This window comes from Simochromis diagramma, unplaced genomic scaffold (genome assembly GCF_900408965.1).
Source record: "Simochromis diagramma unplaced genomic scaffold, fSimDia1.1 OVJJ01000343.1, whole genome shotgun sequence".
NCBI classification, from domain to species: Eukaryota; Metazoa; Chordata; class Actinopteri; order Cichliformes; family Cichlidae; genus Simochromis; species Simochromis diagramma.
The window spans coordinates 15,890,103-15,907,305 of NW_024386831.1; the positions used below are offsets into that span (position 1 = coordinate 15,890,103).

General features: G+C 41.3%; 1 protein-coding gene across 1 annotated transcript; it reads right to left on the minus strand.

The window, feature by feature from the left end:
- Positions 1–1,647: 1,647 nt before the first annotated feature.
- On the minus strand, positions 1,648–16,951 carry tanc1b (tetratricopeptide repeat, ankyrin repeat and coiled-coil containing 1b). The gene is made up of 10 exons (XM_040028227.1): positions 16,331–16,951; positions 15,616–15,694; positions 8,731–8,864; positions 8,424–8,547; positions 8,146–8,321; positions 7,807–7,939; positions 6,865–6,956; positions 6,248–6,394; positions 4,688–4,788; positions 1,648–4,598 (listed from the first exon to the last, which is right to left on the minus strand). Exons 1-10 carry the CDS (start codon positions 16,343–16,345, stop codon positions 3,005–3,007), a joined length of 2,595 nt encoding a protein of 864 aa, XP_039884161.1. The 5' UTR covers positions 16,346–16,951; the 3' UTR covers positions 1,648–3,004.
- Between the last annotated feature and the right edge of the window lie 252 nt (positions 16,952–17,203).

A 17,203-nucleotide genomic window follows, 5' to 3' on the forward strand; every position in this document is an offset into this window, starting at 1 on the left:
TTTTTCTGGCATCTTTTCACATTTACTCCCTACATTTTCTTTTTAAAGGTAAAGATTGCTCAGTGGTATCTGATAAACTGGAAATTTAAAGCTTACATGCAAGTACTCAGTAATCAAATATTATTTGATTATTTTTAACACTACTATCTGTACAGAATGTCTGTACTTTTACAAGCTTAGGTCACCACAGGGAAAACAGCCACCGGAGGCCGTGGCATGACTAAAATGTATTGCAATTGTGTGCAACAAACTTAAAATCTTTTGAGTTTGAAATGGTTGTTTGGATTCAGGAGCCAGGTCTACACCCACTTGCAGCCAGTTGACGTCCTCAAAGTGATTTCAAGGTGGTGATAAAAACGGCCATCGAAAGTTAGTAGCAGCCTGTTGTCAGTTTGCAACGTAGTAGGACCAAGTTGGCATTTGTGTGCGATATGTTTGTGATCAGAGTGATCACAAGTGTGATACATCAGCAAAAATGATCAATCTTTTGCCCTCTACATGGACAAGAAACTCATATGAACGGTTTAAATTCAGAGTCCAACCAGAACCTAATTGAGCTAAAACAGGAATTCCTGCACAAATATTGACTTAGCTGTTTCAGGATGGTGATTTACTGCAAAATGACACTCACCTTGCTATTACATAGGAAAATAACCAGATTACAAGCAACTGAGTGTTGGCAATCTGTCAGCGTTTATAAATTAGACTGCAGTTATTTGCAAACTTTTGCCAGTCTGTCTGAAGCGATTGCAATCAGTCTGAGTCAGACCATAATTGTTTGGAGATAATTGGTCTTCCACCAGGAAACCTGTGCGATCGCCTTGGTCACTCAAGTTAAGCATGCAACGCTCTCAATCTCTGAGCGACCGGCTGGTTGCCAGTTGCTTGCAATCGGCACAATTTAAGACCATCACTGGGAAACCGGCAATTTTTTTCTAGTTAGGTTCCCATCCTGTCTTTTAAAAATTCTTTTTTATTCGAACATTACATACACCAGTCCTACGCACGCATCTATGACACACTTGATGGACACTGACACATTACAGGTAAAGCTAAGCTAATCCTAGCTCCATTTAAATACATTGCATTTCGGAGATATTTCACTAAATTTACTCCACATATAAAAAGAAATACTTTGAAAGGAATATATGAATGTTCAATTACTATTTGTGTACAATAGCTTCCAATTAGAGCACTGCTAAAATCTTACATGCTGCAATAAAAGAATGCACGAAGAAGAAACTTACCGTCCTGAAGAATCTTTTTTGCAACCGTTTTCTATACGTTATCTTTAAATTCAGTGTCGTCATTCAACACCGTACACTGGCTTATTTCCCGTGTGCAGCTTCAGTTTTTGATTAGGCTGATAAAGTGTGGAGCTTCTAAAGCAAATACAGCAGAAATTCAGAAGAGGAAAAATCTTCAGCTTCTATGGAAATAGTCTCACTGGCTCTAGTAGCTTTTAATTCTTTGGCTAATGTATGTGGAAAATGGCGTGTATAGTGCAACCAGGACAAGTTGAGCTATGTTAATCTGCTGAACTGCTTTCAACTGTGACCACATGGTAGAGTTATGTTTACACTCCTGTAGATCTTTATGACAGATGCTTCACCAAATCAGCCCAAAGGATAAAAGTGAACAGAGCAATTTTGTTTCCTCAGTGGGTCTTTATTTCTCTCTCCCATGGTAGCTATGGCAAAAATGTTCAATTACAGTATGTGATCACAGCTAATAAAGCTCACAATACTGAAAACATGGCAACAATTGCATTTAATGTACATAATAAAATAGAACTGATGGCAACTGAGTCCCCAAACCATTTTTCTGCTTTTATAGACTTTTTTCCACTCTGTAATATAAACTGCAATTGAAGCATGCACTTAAATCTCAACACTGAGAATCATAAAATGTCTTAGTAGCTGTGCAAAAATAACTATATAAAATATATTGCTTTTACAATTAACCAAGCCATTGGCGCTGTAAATAAATTAAACTAGACAGCAACAACAAGCAGATACAGAAAGGAATTCAATTCAGTGTTAATGGTGATTTTATATAATGTACAAACATATTTAACAAATGCTTTGTTTTTTGTTTTAGAACCTTTAACACCATTTGAACAACATTGTGCCTAAAACTCGAGATACACAAGTCGGAACTTGTCAATACACTTAACATGGACCTTCACTGAAAAGAAGGAAAAGTACATATTTATATAATATACACAACATGAGGATCTATAACGTCCTTCGTAAAACACAGGAATGCCCGTCCCTTAAACCCTCTGAACGTTTCACCGGGGACTACGTCTTCCTTCACATCCATTTATTTTGTGCACACTTTGCTCTTTTGCAAATTTAAACAGATGAATGAGAGGCTTCAGTGTCTGATTTTCAATGAAATTACAAAGAACTCAGCAAATGTGTTTGCACTTTGTCATTTTTGGGCTACTGAGTGTAAAATGACAATTTTATTCAAATTCAATTAAAAGCAATTGCAGCAAAGTGTGCAGAAAACAAAGGGTTCTCAATCATTTTTAAAGAGACCGTATTTCTTTGCTCTCAGCACCATGGACGTAAATTAATTACTCTGTAATAACATTAAGCTGTAACTGAATATGTTGTTTAAGCACTTGCTAACTGTGTAAAGTGCTCATTGCCACCGTTTTGTTGATCAGGACTGTAGAGTACATGTCTGGATACTTCCCTTCAGTGCTTTGTCTCCAGCCTGGCTGAACGACGACGGACATGTCATGTAACAAAAGCTGACAGCCAGAAGCGGCAGATTGGGACGAGTAAAAATTTGGAGCCTTCTGCACGCTGCTTGGTGCCTGAATTCCCGGGAAAACAAACAGCTTGCAAACTGTACTCCTTATAAGACTTAACGTCAGACTGCACTCTGGGGTTGGTTAAAAAATATGAAACAAGTCCCTCTCACTTTAGATTTTTCCTTGTGTCTGTGCGCGTGTGTGTTAAGGACTGTAAGAGAGATAAAAGATGCTTGTCTACACATTCGACTCTATAAATGATCGCTTTGGTTTCATTGAAGCTACGTGAATGGCAGGATTATCTCGAGCTAGGCCAGGCTGCTTAGGCTTACTGTCCATTAACGTGTGTGGCATAGCCAGTGCTGGCTTGGACTCTTTGTAACAGTTGGCAGCTTGGCAGAACTTCTCTGCAAATTCCTTGGCATGCATGCCATTTTGTAAGCTACTCATCGCCATACCACCCTGAGGTGGTGGAGGTTTGTGCTGCTCCTGGTATGAGCTCGCCGTTTTGCCGTCGACAGACTGCAGGCCCATTGTCGACATGTTGTGACACACGAGGCCGTCGGAGGAGTGGTTCAGCCAGCTGCGACCGATAGACTGCAGGCTCGGGTGACTCTGCAAGCCGTGGTGCTGCTGCTGTTGAATCTGCTGCTGCTGCTGCTGTTGCTGAAAACGGGCTGTCTTGTCGGTTATGCCCATGAAGGGCCTGGGTTTGTACTCGGCTGCGGCGCTGCCCTGTTGGCTGTGCTTTGTTTTGTCAGTGATCTTGGTGCGAACGTCAGGACCTAGCTTGCCGCTGTCTGATAGGCTGCTGCTTGATGCCAGGCTGCTGGTGGAACTAGACACACGCATGCTGCTGCCGCCACCGCCTCCCTGAGATCCCGCTGCAGCGCACATCCCTTCCTTTCCAGACTCGGAGTGATTCCCCTGGAATCCAGGACCAGAGCAGGCCAAGCCATCCAAGGACGATGCGGAGTGGGCAGACAGCCTGTCTTGGCCCAGACCTTTAGAGTTGCTGCAGGATGAGTAAGAGGCTTGAGAGGAGTGGAGACTCTCACTTTCACAACTGTGACCTATGGAAGAGGAGGCAGCTGCCAGCAACATGCGGTTCCCATACATGGGCTCGTCAGCCGGGGGGGGCAGAGGGCCAATGTCGATACCTGGGCCCGGCTTCAGCATGCTGGACATGTGTCGGCTGGGTAACGGACTGGAGGGAGCGTACTGAGATTTAGCCCCTGCCGAGCGACCCCCCACGGCTCCTCCCCCGGTCTGCATGGAACTCATGTGCTGATTGGTCTTGACAATTTGGGCTTGCTTGGTTGGCTGCAGGACCAGCCCCTGTTGAGGCAGGGCATCCCGGTGCTCACGAGGGTACCTGTGAGGAGGAAGCCTGCTGGGGCCTGGGGGTGAGCTGGGGCTCAGACTCTGATTCTGGTGTCCCACACTGATGCTGGCGGCCGCTGACTCAGAGGGTAAGACTTTGTTAAAAGAGTAACTGCTCTGGGACCAGCAGGCTTCACCTGTCCTGTCATGCTGCATGGCATCCTCCTCCTCTTCCTCCTCTTCAAGAATATCTCTTTGGCCTTCTACACTCCTAGCAAGGCTGTGCTCTGAGGGGTCGTCCTGCCCTTCGTCTTGCTCCTGGTCAGACTCGTGGCCTCCTGATGCCTGGCTGGATGCAGCTGCAGCCCCACCGAGGCCTCCTTTGGTCTGAGTTCGCTGCATCTGTTTACATTCGTCCTCCACTCGAGCCAGCAGACGGCGGATTTCCCGGTTATTGGGACACAGCTTGGCTGCTTCATGTAAGTCAGCTAAGGCTGCTGTAAACTGCCTGTGAATGGAGAGAGGCATTGTAACCCGAGGCATAAATAAAATAAAAACATCAACACAACGCTGGTCTGGAGTTACTGAACCGCTTACCTGCTGCTTCTTTTAGCTCTGGCACGGGCATAGTAGGCCTCATAGGATTTGGGTTTCAGCTCCAGCGCTTTTGTTGCAAACTCCTCAGCCATCCCAAAATCCTACAGCCGAGGCAAAAAAACAAAACAGATAAATGATTTTGAACCAGTTGTTATTCTCTTCTTGCTATAGTGATAATGGAAACCAGTATACACTACTTAGTTCCTGTCACAGAGTAGAACATCTGTGACTTACTTCATTTTATGTCACAGTTTTCTTGCTTTGAGTGCATTTTTTCCCCCTTTTTGTCTGTTTTGTATCACACACACAAACAATATTTCCAAACACTATATGACGGCTGACTGCGATCCACGCAACATCTCTCTCACACTTTATACTCCCCATGTGAAGTGATAAAATGCCTGGCAGGCACCCCAGGTAGTTAGAGTTTATTGTAGAAAACACACAACCTCGTGCCGCCTGTTTCCCTCATATCTTCTTGCTTGCGGCATGTAATTGCACAAACAGCTGGCTCACTACAAACATCTTCCTGCTAGACTTGGGCTTTGGACTGTAAACAAAACTAAATCTGCAGAAACTATTATCTGGGGGGAAAATAACCCAAAACCTTTCATATGTTTACATTTTCATGATGCTTTCTTTGGTGTCATTTTCAAAATGCACATCCCAGCTTAAATATTACTCCATCATTCTGTAAAACATGAGTGAGCGGAGAAGCTGACATTAGAACTGTCTGGGTCTGAGTCACCTACCGAGCACATCTGCAGCCTTCTCCCACCCTACCATTCATGTTACCAGCTAAACACTAACAAGCCTTCTTGTGTCTGCACATACTCAAACCACAGCAGAGTCACAGATTTCCTCCTTTCCTTTCCTTTCTATACAGTAATATATACTGTGCAAAGGTCTTGAGTGGGGCCTTATTCTTTAAAAAAATATTTTAATAGAGAAATGTGCACATTGATTGAAACATGTGCAACTACACAAGGAAACAAGCATTGAAGTCAACATTTGGTGTGACCACCTTTATTCTTCGACACAGCCTGAACTTTCTTAGGTTCAAGTTGTGTTGAAGAATGCAGTTTCCAGGCTTCTTGAAGATCATTCAAAGCTCTTCTTTGCATGTTGGTTGACTTTTGGTCCATTCTCTGTCAAGATGATCCCACGCTGCTTCAGTATTGTTGAGGTCTGGGCTCTGTGGAGGCCAGTCCATGACTGATTGAGTTCCACTGGGTGTTTCTTTTTCTGTCCAGGCATGCTTTTACTGCACTAGTAAGTTGTTTGAGATCATTGTCATGCTAAAAAAAAATCAGGGTGCTGCCATGGTTTACATGGTGGATGAAAACTTGTTGTGACAAGAAAATACTGACTGAAATCCAGCCCTAAACCACGACCCAGCTTTCACTGTGTTTTACAAATATCCTGACATTGATTTGAGCCCAAAATTGAAATATCGATTAAGGGTTCACAACATTTGCACAGTATATCAATAACAATATTATTACACATTCATAAATAAATATGAATGAAGAAGAAATCAAAGTCTCTTGAGAGACGTACATTGGTTTTCCTGCGACAGCGGGAGAGATTGAGGTACAGGGAGACCCTCAGGTCTTTAAATGCCTTCAGTTCATCACCGAAGCCTTCTCTGGGAAACTTCCTCAGGGCGTACTGGTACCTCTGGGCTGCCTCTTTCATCTTCCCTTTCTGCAGGACACATGAAGGGCAAACACGTGGTGAGGAAGAGGAGAGAACCAAAGGAAAAGCGGAATAATGTAGGGGAGAGAAGCAGGCCAAGGCATCCACCAGATACTCCCACAATAGCTGTTCTCTGGCTCAAGTCCTCCCTTCTCATCAATCACACATACAACAAACAGACAAGCTCAGATAAGACGCACACACACACACACTAACAAGTTACACATGACAGGTTTGTCCTTTCTGCTGCAAACTCAATCTGTTAAATGTCAGACATCGATCACGGCACCTTTGTTGAGTGCTATGAAACATGCACATCGATTCATTGTCTACATTTATCTAAGCAAGAAAAATCCATCCTTCTCCACTCCTTTTTATAAAAAAGACTGGAGGAGCCATGTCTGTGTTTTTTTAAGCATTTCATTAAAACAGGAAAATCATCTTTACTGTCGAGAGGAATCAGTTTCTATTTCAGATACCTTGTAAAGCAGGTTTCCTTCCTCCATCAGCTTCTGAAGGAGGATGATGAGGATGTCAGGCTTTGAAGTAGCCATGGCCCAAGCAGCGTTCCCTGCGGAAGCAGAAGGCAATTCATGGTGCCGTTTTCAGCTTGAACAGACGGACATCGTATTCTCTTTAATTTGGTACAAGGTAAAGTTACCTAAAGATTGTACCTGATCGATCATAAGGAGACGTTCTGTAGCCTTAAGTTTATTGAGGCCAGTTAACAGTTAGGAGGAAGAGAAGAGAGGTCATGCGACAGGAAGGGTTGTTATTTGAAGCGAAAGGAAATTGTGTTACAAAGTGCAGAGTGACAATATACAATTATGGCTCACTTAAGTTGAAATGATGTCACATTTTCATCAGTATATGCACGCTGACTGCGCCGAGGAAAATTTAAAGGTTCAGCTCTATTTTTTTTCTCTAAGACAGCAGAGTGCGCTGAAGATAAGCTGCAGAAATGTAGCTTTATGAATGTCATTTGGGTGATAAGTCACATTCTTAAATTAGCCAAGCAGCTCATCAGGGAGAAATGGGACCGACATACTCTTTATAGTTAGGTTACACACACGCACGCACGCACACAGTGAGTGAAAAGCAGGAATGGAAACAGTTTTCCCACGACATTCCACAAATTTTGTCTGATTGTATTTAGTACCATGAGATACAGAAGAGGGCAGAAACAAACCCGACATAGAAACGTAACAAAATACTGTCTTTCTGTGTTTACTGAGATGTGACAGTACTCTGCGGGCACTTTGTAGAAACCACAGGCGTAAAGCTGTCCAAAGAGTGTTGTACAAACTGGTACTGGTTTCCCTCACTCACTAGTCTCAATTTGACATGTTGGTAATAAATATACAAAATACAGTTTTTAGCAGTTTCACCCTTAGTCAAGGCATTTTTTTAAGAGTTCTTACCCAGCTTTGCTCCTTTCTTTAATAGAGTCACCACCACTGACGTGTTCCTACAACCTATGGCCCGGTCCAGAGGCCTCATCCCACTGTGGTCCACATGCTCTATCACTGCTCCTCTTTCCACCAAATACTGGACCTATAGGAGGCCACAGATGGTTAAGAAAACATGAACAATGCATCCACAGTCAAGAGTGCAGCTAACTCACAACAGTATGTGTTCAATAACCTTAGTGGAATGTTAATTAAGGCTAAATAAAGATTGGGACGTGTGGTGTTTTTGTGTCTCTAAGGATATTGGAGGGGGTGTGTGTGTTTCAGCAAATTTAAAACAATTTCACTCACAATCTCTGCGTCTCCATAGAAGGCAGCGAGGTCCAGTGGAGTTCGTCCGTTTTTGTCCGTGTGGTCGATGACCGCACCCTTCTCTACCAAAAACTGCACCACATTCTTATGTCCTTTTAAACATGCCCAGCTCAGGGGCGTCAGTCCCTCCTTGTCCATCGACGTTAAAGATGCACCTTTAAGACCAATGGAAAAAAAAAAAAAACAGTTGTTTCATATGAACACACTGTTGATTACAACTAGCCAACTGGCATATGATGCTTTGGTGCACCGCTCACCTTTAGAAAGCAGAAACTCCACAGTACTCAGGTGACCCTCACAAGCGGCCACCATGAGCAGGGTCCTGCCCTGCTTGTCACTGATGTTAATGTCAGCACCATTCTGTAGCAGCAGCTCTGCAATCTAACACACAGGCGAATAAGGTTCAGCTATACAGAGCTCACGCGCAGCGTTATTTAAGAAAGCAGGAGACTGTGAGGGCAGGACACATAATGCAATCAAATGCCACACGTTTGGAGAAAGATGCCACTGTGTAACTGTAGTTGGAAGCAGTGTTGTTATTTGTAACCGCTCAGAAACTCTCACCTGCCAGTGTCCCTGTCTGACCGCGCAGAAGAGAGGAGACACCCCCCGCCTGTTGACCTGCTGCACCACCGCCCCCTGCTCCAACAGAAAGCTGCATACCTCCATCTTGCCACGGCCGGCTGCAGCCGTCAAGGCTAAAGTGAGGAAAGGGGACACAGGCACTTCTTCAGACACATTTACTTATTAATATATCGTAAAAGAAACACTTTGAAAGCGAACAAAATGTGTCCAGTACACAGTGTTGTTTGCTGCTAATAAAGAGGCATCCAATGTCTTTAGTACCCTTGAAGTACTGTGTACGGCTCAGATAGAAACAGTGACTCCAGAATCTCTGGAAAAATAAGGAGCAGCCGAGAAGTGTAAGCTGCAGCGTGCTACTAATTGACTTTAAATCAGATAATTATGTTTATGCTTATTAAACTCATTAAATTCCTGCCTCAAGTTCCCCCGGCCTTGTACAAAGAGATGAGAATTCAGTCATTTCATGCATCAGCAGACAAACATTAGACAAGAAAAATCAAGCAACTGTGTTAAATACCCGTTCTTGTTTACGTTTTGTATCTTCCTCAAACCGAGATTAACTGGAATTAGCCAATTAATTTTAAAGAAAAGGAACTCAAACGCTGTATTAATTGGTGCTTGCAAAGAAAAGAGATTCTTCAAGTGTTGGATGCTTACAGTTCGTCAGCAGATGGACTGGTCTTAAATGAGTGCTGGTTATCCAAACAAAGAGGGATCCAACGTTAAGAATCGGAGCAGCTTTGCTCTCGCAAAGATTTAAGGTGCCGCTAAGCCTTCTTGTCTCTCTGACATCATCCATCTGGATGAACAGTCATCAGAGCCAACCAATCCCAGCCTCCATCTGCTCAAAATATGGATATCCTCTCACACGGCACAGAGCAGAACAATGACTCTAAGGAACTAAACTTAGGCTGTGCTTGTTCTCAAGGGAGCGGCGTTAGCCAGAGTGGGGATGGTAGTGGCCTACAATGAACATATAATCAGCAGCTCAAGAGCTGCACTCTTCATGTTTTTACACGTTATTCTTAGCAGTTCTTCATCCTCAGAGACCTTTTTATATATATTGATGAGGGTATTTATTCGAACCTTCAAAGTAAGAGCTTCTACAGAAGATTATCAACATTCCTACTCACAGAATAAGGAGCTCCTTTTCTAACTTTTATTGTTTTAGAGCAACTTGCAAAGATATCCTTCCTTATCTTGTGTTTTGAAAGCTATTCATCTCAGCTCTCCTGCATTTCACCTCTCCTCTTCCTATCCGTGCAGACCACCTACAAGCCACCTTCAAAGTGTCTTTAAATCACTTTGATAGACTAGGTAAACGTATAATAGCCCTATTCTGCAACCAGGCTGGCAGAGCTCAAGACACACCAACAACAGAGAGGTCGTGACCTGACATTTTAAGCAAAGCTTTGCAGATAAAAAAAAGAAAAAAGCTGGAACTCTTTTTTTTTTTTTAAATTTTTTCTCAAAACAATGTCAAATGCCTTTCTAACCACAGTAAGGAATATTTCAGTTTGTCCATGCTTGTGCCTGTAATAATTTCAGAACAAGAACTGTTCAGAGTTTCATTAAAAAAAACCTGACAGACTGTCAATTTAAGAAAAAAACATGGTTGCAGGAAAATGATGAAAGACAATCCAGACAATGGTTCTGAACAATTATCACTTGGTTTTGCCTGTTCAACAGCTTGTTAATGCACATGTCTAATCTGTCAATCACATGACAACTCGATCCATTTAGGCATACAGATGTGGTCAATTGACCTGCTGAAGTTCACTGCTGATGCACTTCTGCTTCAAGCTAATAGGAAGGCAGCTGCAACTCAAATAACCACCCCTTAAAACCAAGGTATGCAGAAGAGCATCTTTAAACACACACACCGTGTCAAACCTTGAAGCAGATGGGCTACAGCAGCAGAAAACCACACTATGTGCCAGCTAAGAACAGGAAACAGAGGTTCAAGATTCTCACTAAAATTGGTTCTGCTGCAACGTTCAGACGACAGGGTCACAATTTGGCATAAACAACAAGAATGCATCCATTCTTGTATCAACAGTTTAAGCTGCTGGTGGTGTAATGGTGAGACCCAACCCACCGTACATGAGTAACGACACGGCAAACATGAGTATTACTGCTGACCATCCCTTTATGATCACAGTGCTTCCAGCAGGATGACATACTGTATCACAAAGCTCAATTATTTTCAAATTCTTGAACATGAAAATGAATTCACTTTACTCAAATGATTACAATTTCTTCATGAAGACCGAGCTTGAAAGTGTAGCTTAATTCCTGGCTGTATTTCTTTAAGTAAACCAAACTTCCTGATTCTTGGATAACTGATATTGTCCTGGTCGCTTTGCCTCTACAACATCAAGTATACAACAAAAAGTATTTAAATAAAGTCAACATAGGGACAACATCATGGTGGATGAAAGGATCTTGGAAGATTTTCACCCAAGGAACTGGGGGTTCACTTCCCAAATAAACGGTAGGGATGTAAGAAAATATCGATACAACGAAATATCGCGATATTTCGCGCAATGATACTGAATCGATATTTAAAATCACTGTTATCGATTTTTTTAATTGAAAAATGACATGCATTTACTGTTTATTTCTTTTGTATGTTGGAATTCAAACTCCGGCCACTGGTTTGCAGTTTACCGCCTTTACTATGACGTAAAAACGAGGTCTCGCGATAACTGTAGAAGCGTCTAGTTTGCCAAAAGAACGAAGTAGAACAGTCAGTGGACGTGTGTGATGCTAGATAACTGATGACTGAAGAGGAGAGGATACAGCCGGCCCCCGCAGCTTTCAAAGCTGGTGTGTGGACTTATTTTGGATTTAGGACAAAAGAAGGCAGTAAAGACTATGACAAGAGCTATGCAGCCTGTAAAATCTGCACCGCCAGAGTCAAATATTCCGGTAACACAACAAATTTACGAACACACGTGTCTAGACACCATAGCGACGTAGCGTCAAATGCTAATTTTAAAACGAAACGAGGTGATCCCTCTCAACGGACAATTGAAGAAGTTAACTTTTCGAAACTACCAGCAACTTCAACTCGTGCAACAAAAATAACGCAGTCAGTACTTGTTTTTATTTGCAAAGACATGCGCCTTCTGAGTGTTGTGGAGAATAAAGGATTTCGTAATATGATTAAAACGCTGGAGCCCCGTTACACCGTTCCTTCTCGACAACACATCACGGACATCGCTCTGCCAAAGTTGTACCAAGAAGTCAAAGCGACAGTGCTGGACTCTCTCAACTCGGCTGAGACAGTTGCTCTGACATGCGACGCTTGGACTTCGAGAGCCACTGAATCGTACGTAACTGTTACAGCACATCACATAACGGACCAGTGGAACCTTCAGTCTCATGTACTACAAACCCGAGCCATGCATGACAGTCACACAGGTGAGCACATTGCAGCGTTACTAACTGACGCTGTGGCTGAATGGGGATTGAACGCAAAGGACCTTGTTGTTGTTGTTACCGATAATGCACCAAACATGGCTCTCGCGGCTAGACTTGCCTCAGCTATCCAAAGTAGCAAGGAGTTTCCTATGCATTCCTGGAACAAGTGTCTCTGCAGAGAGAGTTTTCTCCTCTGCAGGAGACATAGTAAATGCACAGAGAAGTGTCCTGAGAGCTGACCGTGTCGATCAGCTTGTATTCCTGCACAAAAATCTGGAAATTGAAAAATAAACACTGAGAAAACACTACACATGTAAAATCTCTGATATGAGAATGTTTGACATTTTGGTTGAGTCTCATAAGCACTTATTTAGATGAGTAAATTCCTTTTTTCAGGTTGTACTAAAAGTGTTCCATTGATGGACACTGCAGAGCTGTACTTTATTTTATTAACACTTAATTGTAATAGCACTTTACATTTTTTGTTAATGTTTACTTGGATGGATTCTTCAAGCAATTTCATTTTTGATTTATATTTGTTTATGTTAAGGTCACATAAAAAGTACTTTGTTTTGATGCTCCATAGAGCAGTTTTTGGATAAGTATTTTACAATCATAGTACTTAGAAAGACTTCAGTGTTACATGTTTACTTTTTTCATGTTAAAAAATACTTGATATTTCAGTAAAGTAGTTTTTGTTTGTTTATTTGACATGACTTCTAATAAGGCAGATGTTAATTTCTCCATTCATTTTGAACTTAGAGTGTTTTTGTTTCAGATGTTTCATGTCAAGCATTAAACAGTTTGGACTGTTTACTTGAGTTTTCCTAATTAAATTTAGTCCTACTAAACACAAATATCGTCTGGCTTTTAGTATTGCAATATATCGTATCGTCTACCCTGTATTATGATACATATTGTATCGCCAGATTCTTGCCAATACACACCCCTAATAAACGGTAGTATCTACTTCATTTGCAATTATAGAAAAAGACCAAAATATGTAACAAAAATTGCTTTTATGCAAAACAACAATGCTGTGGCTCTTTGCCACAAGCCAGTCATGCTTACAACAACTAGAATGACTCTTTGCAGGTAAATTGCCTTTCTTTGCATAACAGGGAGGTTTATTGCATCCTAAGAGGGGACTTTAAAAGATAGAGTTTGCACAGATGTACAATCAAATCTTCTTCTATTTAAACACAAGAGACAGCAGGTCTATTTGCAGTGAGATGTAATACTCCGATGAATTTTAAACACGCTATAACATTTCACACATCGTTATGAGAGGAGCGTTTCTGAGGCAACGACAAAAGGCTGGTTTTCAAGGGGATATTTCTGAATTTTCTTTTTCGCTTTCGATCTTCTCTGCATCACAGCACAACAATTGGATTAATAAACCTGCAGCTGAATAGCAGCAAAGGGATTTCAAATATTGCTTCATCGCTAATAATTTCTGGTGTTTGTATCTAGTCATTTCTAGACAGTGCAGCCACTCCACCACTAAATATTCAATTTATGTCTGCAGCAAAATTCCAGCTTTTTTTTTATTCCTTTTTTCCCCCCCAAGCATGACTGAGTGCAGACAAATCTACATTGTGGTCATAACTGTGTTTACCGTTGTTTACTGATTTAATCCCCTTGAATACAGATGAGCCAGGATCACAGTTTTAATGAGTGCCAGGTGGGTGCAAAAATATGTTAATTCAAGGTCATGTCAAGGGGTTAAGACTCACTGTGTTTCAGGTCAGCGGAGCCACAGCTCTGACTACTGCCACCTGTGACCCACTATGTTATTACTTTAGAAGGAAGAGGTGAGGTGATAGCAATGATTAAACATCCACTTTGTTAAAAAGAGCTGAAAGTCAAATACCGGAAAGCCACATGTACTATTGGATTTTACTTTGCTCCAAGCAGATCTAATCTATATTTCAGAGGGAAAGATCTTTGTCCCAGGCCAGCACTGCAAAATCATCTGAAGCAGTCATTTAACAGAGAACAAGCAGCAGTTTGGACAACCTCTCCCCTAAGAAGCTGACCTACATTCTTAAAGCAGCCAACTTTGAATGCTAAATCCTGCTGGGTTAGAGTTGAGAGACACACAAAGAGAATTCTTCTTTATACATATTCTACTATGACTGCAGCAACAACTAATACTGTTGTCTAATGCTATCTGGACACTTGACTCTCAGGGCAGATGTTCATAATGATGATGACAAAAATGTGGCCAATGTTTTAACACAACCTGCACTAATGATTGCGAGGAATATTGAAGCTCTAACACCACATGTGTCTCATTCTTACATAATGCATCACAAGTATTACTAGGATCAATGAAAAATAAAGCATAGCTGTGCTTTTTAACCATCTGTATTGAACATCTGGATCTCTGCACTGTGACATAAAATAGAAATCTTATGTAGTACATAAAATCTTTCCCTTTCTCCATCACAGATTATAGATATTCGAAAAACGTCAAATACTTAAAAACTGAAGACAATCTGTTTTGCCTCGTTTCTGTCTCGTATTTTAAAAATGGCGTCAGGTGGTTGCTGTGCACGTGATGAAATTGTATGTTTAATGATTTTTTTTTCCCTGCCATTATTCAGATTGAAGACTCGTGGAACACAAGTAATAACATGATTAAGTACTCACTCTAATGTGATTACTGAGTTCAGCAAAAGTAATGAGTTACCGTTAAAATACTGCATTAGAGACAAAGTAGTAATGCTTTAATGGCTAAAAATTATGATGCATGAACGCTTCCCGGCCAATGCAGCCTTGCAGTCTGCTGTATCATTTCTGTCAGACAACCTTCAAGTAACCCGTCTTAAATCTGACAGCCACCTTCTGCTTTTCCGACTTCATGCCGTTTCCTGCAGCACCACATGGCTTTTTGTGGTGCTGCAGGAAGTGATTGACTCCTCAATCACTTTCAAATGAAAACAAACTGTCCCACAGAGGGAAGGACAAACTTTTAAAAAGTCCAAAATAATCCTTTCAGGAAAAACAAAACAGGAACTACTACTCATTCTAAATCCGAGTGGGACTAGCAGCGTATAAAACCAACTATGGAGTCGAAGCTGTTGTTTTAACATAAAGCACCGAGGGAATACTGTTCCTAAAATTCAGTGGGACAATTTTTCTAAAAAAAAGAAAATACTGTGTGGACTGAATTCCAAGCAGAAAGCTACACGACAAGAGTAAGTAATGCTTTTACCAGAAAGTACAGCACAGGAGGACTTACAACAGCCATTAAAATGCACCCACATTTGGGTTGAGCGACCTCTGCATCAAACAGAGAGCATTACTGTGGAGAGCACAGATACAGGACTTTCCACTGCAGCATTCAATTACAGCAGTGTGGTTCAGAATGCAAAAACAGCTGGTGATAGTACAAAAGAGCCGTGTAATGCAAAAAGATTGATGAGAACATACCTGTCTCTCCCCACAGTGTGTCATGACTATCAATTTGCACAGCGTGCTCATTATTCAACGCCAGCAAGCCTCTCACAACCTGCCAAAAAAGAAACTTAGATTAATGACATGCAGTTTCAGCAGAAAAAAAAAAAATCAAATAAACCTTTGAGAGGTTACAGTATACAAAATGCTAATCTTAAAAAACATTAACAAAAACGCGCATTCAAATAGTTGAACTTTAAAAGGGTCTTTTCTGCATGCAGGTTGACTTCACTTGGCCCAGTTATGTTATTCTAATCCAGGCCTTGGGAGCCAATTCCAGCTAACGAGGGAGCCAAACTAAACCTTGAGTCTACGTCTCACCGGGGCAGCTGAAGGCGCTGCACTGTTATCGATTGTGAATCTACATGCAATTCTGAACAGTACTTCTGGCTTTGAGTCATATTCACAGAGAACGCTGTGTGCTCATTTTTATTTTATATATCTATAGTTCCTTCTGATCTTTAAAAAAAAATAAATCAGAAATTCTTTGTGAAGGCTGTTGTGAAACCATGCAAGAAAGAAAAGGTCTTGTCTCACTATTAAAGCTGGAAAAACCAGGATCCTGTGTGGCTTAAAGTATGTTTTTTGTACGTCCATGTTTTCTTTCTTTTGTAGCGAGAAACAGTACAAAAAAAAAAGAGCATTTATGTCTATGGATCTGGTAAAATACATGCATGTGTGTCAGTCAGACCTGTGTGTGCCCCATGCTCGAGGCTGCAATCAAAGCCTGCTGCAGAGCTTTGCTCTTCAGAGAGCAGTCCTGCTGCTGCCCCTCAGCACTCCATTCTAGCTCCAGCAGGTACTGGATAATCTCAAGGTGTCCTCGTAGGGCAGCATGGACCAGAGCACACTGGCCACTCTTATCTACATGATCAACCTGGCAAAAAGAAGATTCTTGGTTTTAATAAACAGAAACAGCAAAAACCTGTGAGGTAAATATACCGTATGCATGGTTCAGACGCATTTTTCAAATTTAAGTAATTTTTACGCACTTTCAAAGTCCATTATCAAGCTTTTCCAGTACATTACCAAAAAAGAAGAATGAATGTTTCAATTTGCATTACCTCAATAAGACCATGTAAAAATTGAAACAAATCATCTTAGGTCGACTTAAAAATCCTTTGTTCTCCTTTTGTTAAAACAGAGAAAAATGCACCACACGAAAACACTGAAAAAGGAAATGGTTGATTTATATGCATATAGTGTACAAACTCAAAACACATATTTCTCTTAAAACAGTAAGATGTGCAAATGTGAACAAATCAACTTAGAGATATTCATCTCCACTTGACAAAAAACAACAACCACACAAAACAAGAAAACTGCACAAATTAATAAGTCTTTAATCATTAATAATAATTAATAATTTTTGTGACACAAAAATAGGAGACAGATGTTTCTAATTTTAACTAGTTAAGCACACATGCCCAGAGAAATGGGGGGGAAAGGGAGGAGACCACGTTTAATCGATTATAACACGAGGTCAGAAATATAAGTGCTGACATGAGTAGTGTCCACAGAAACCTCTGAATCTCAGCTAAAAACTCATGTAAACCATGTCTAC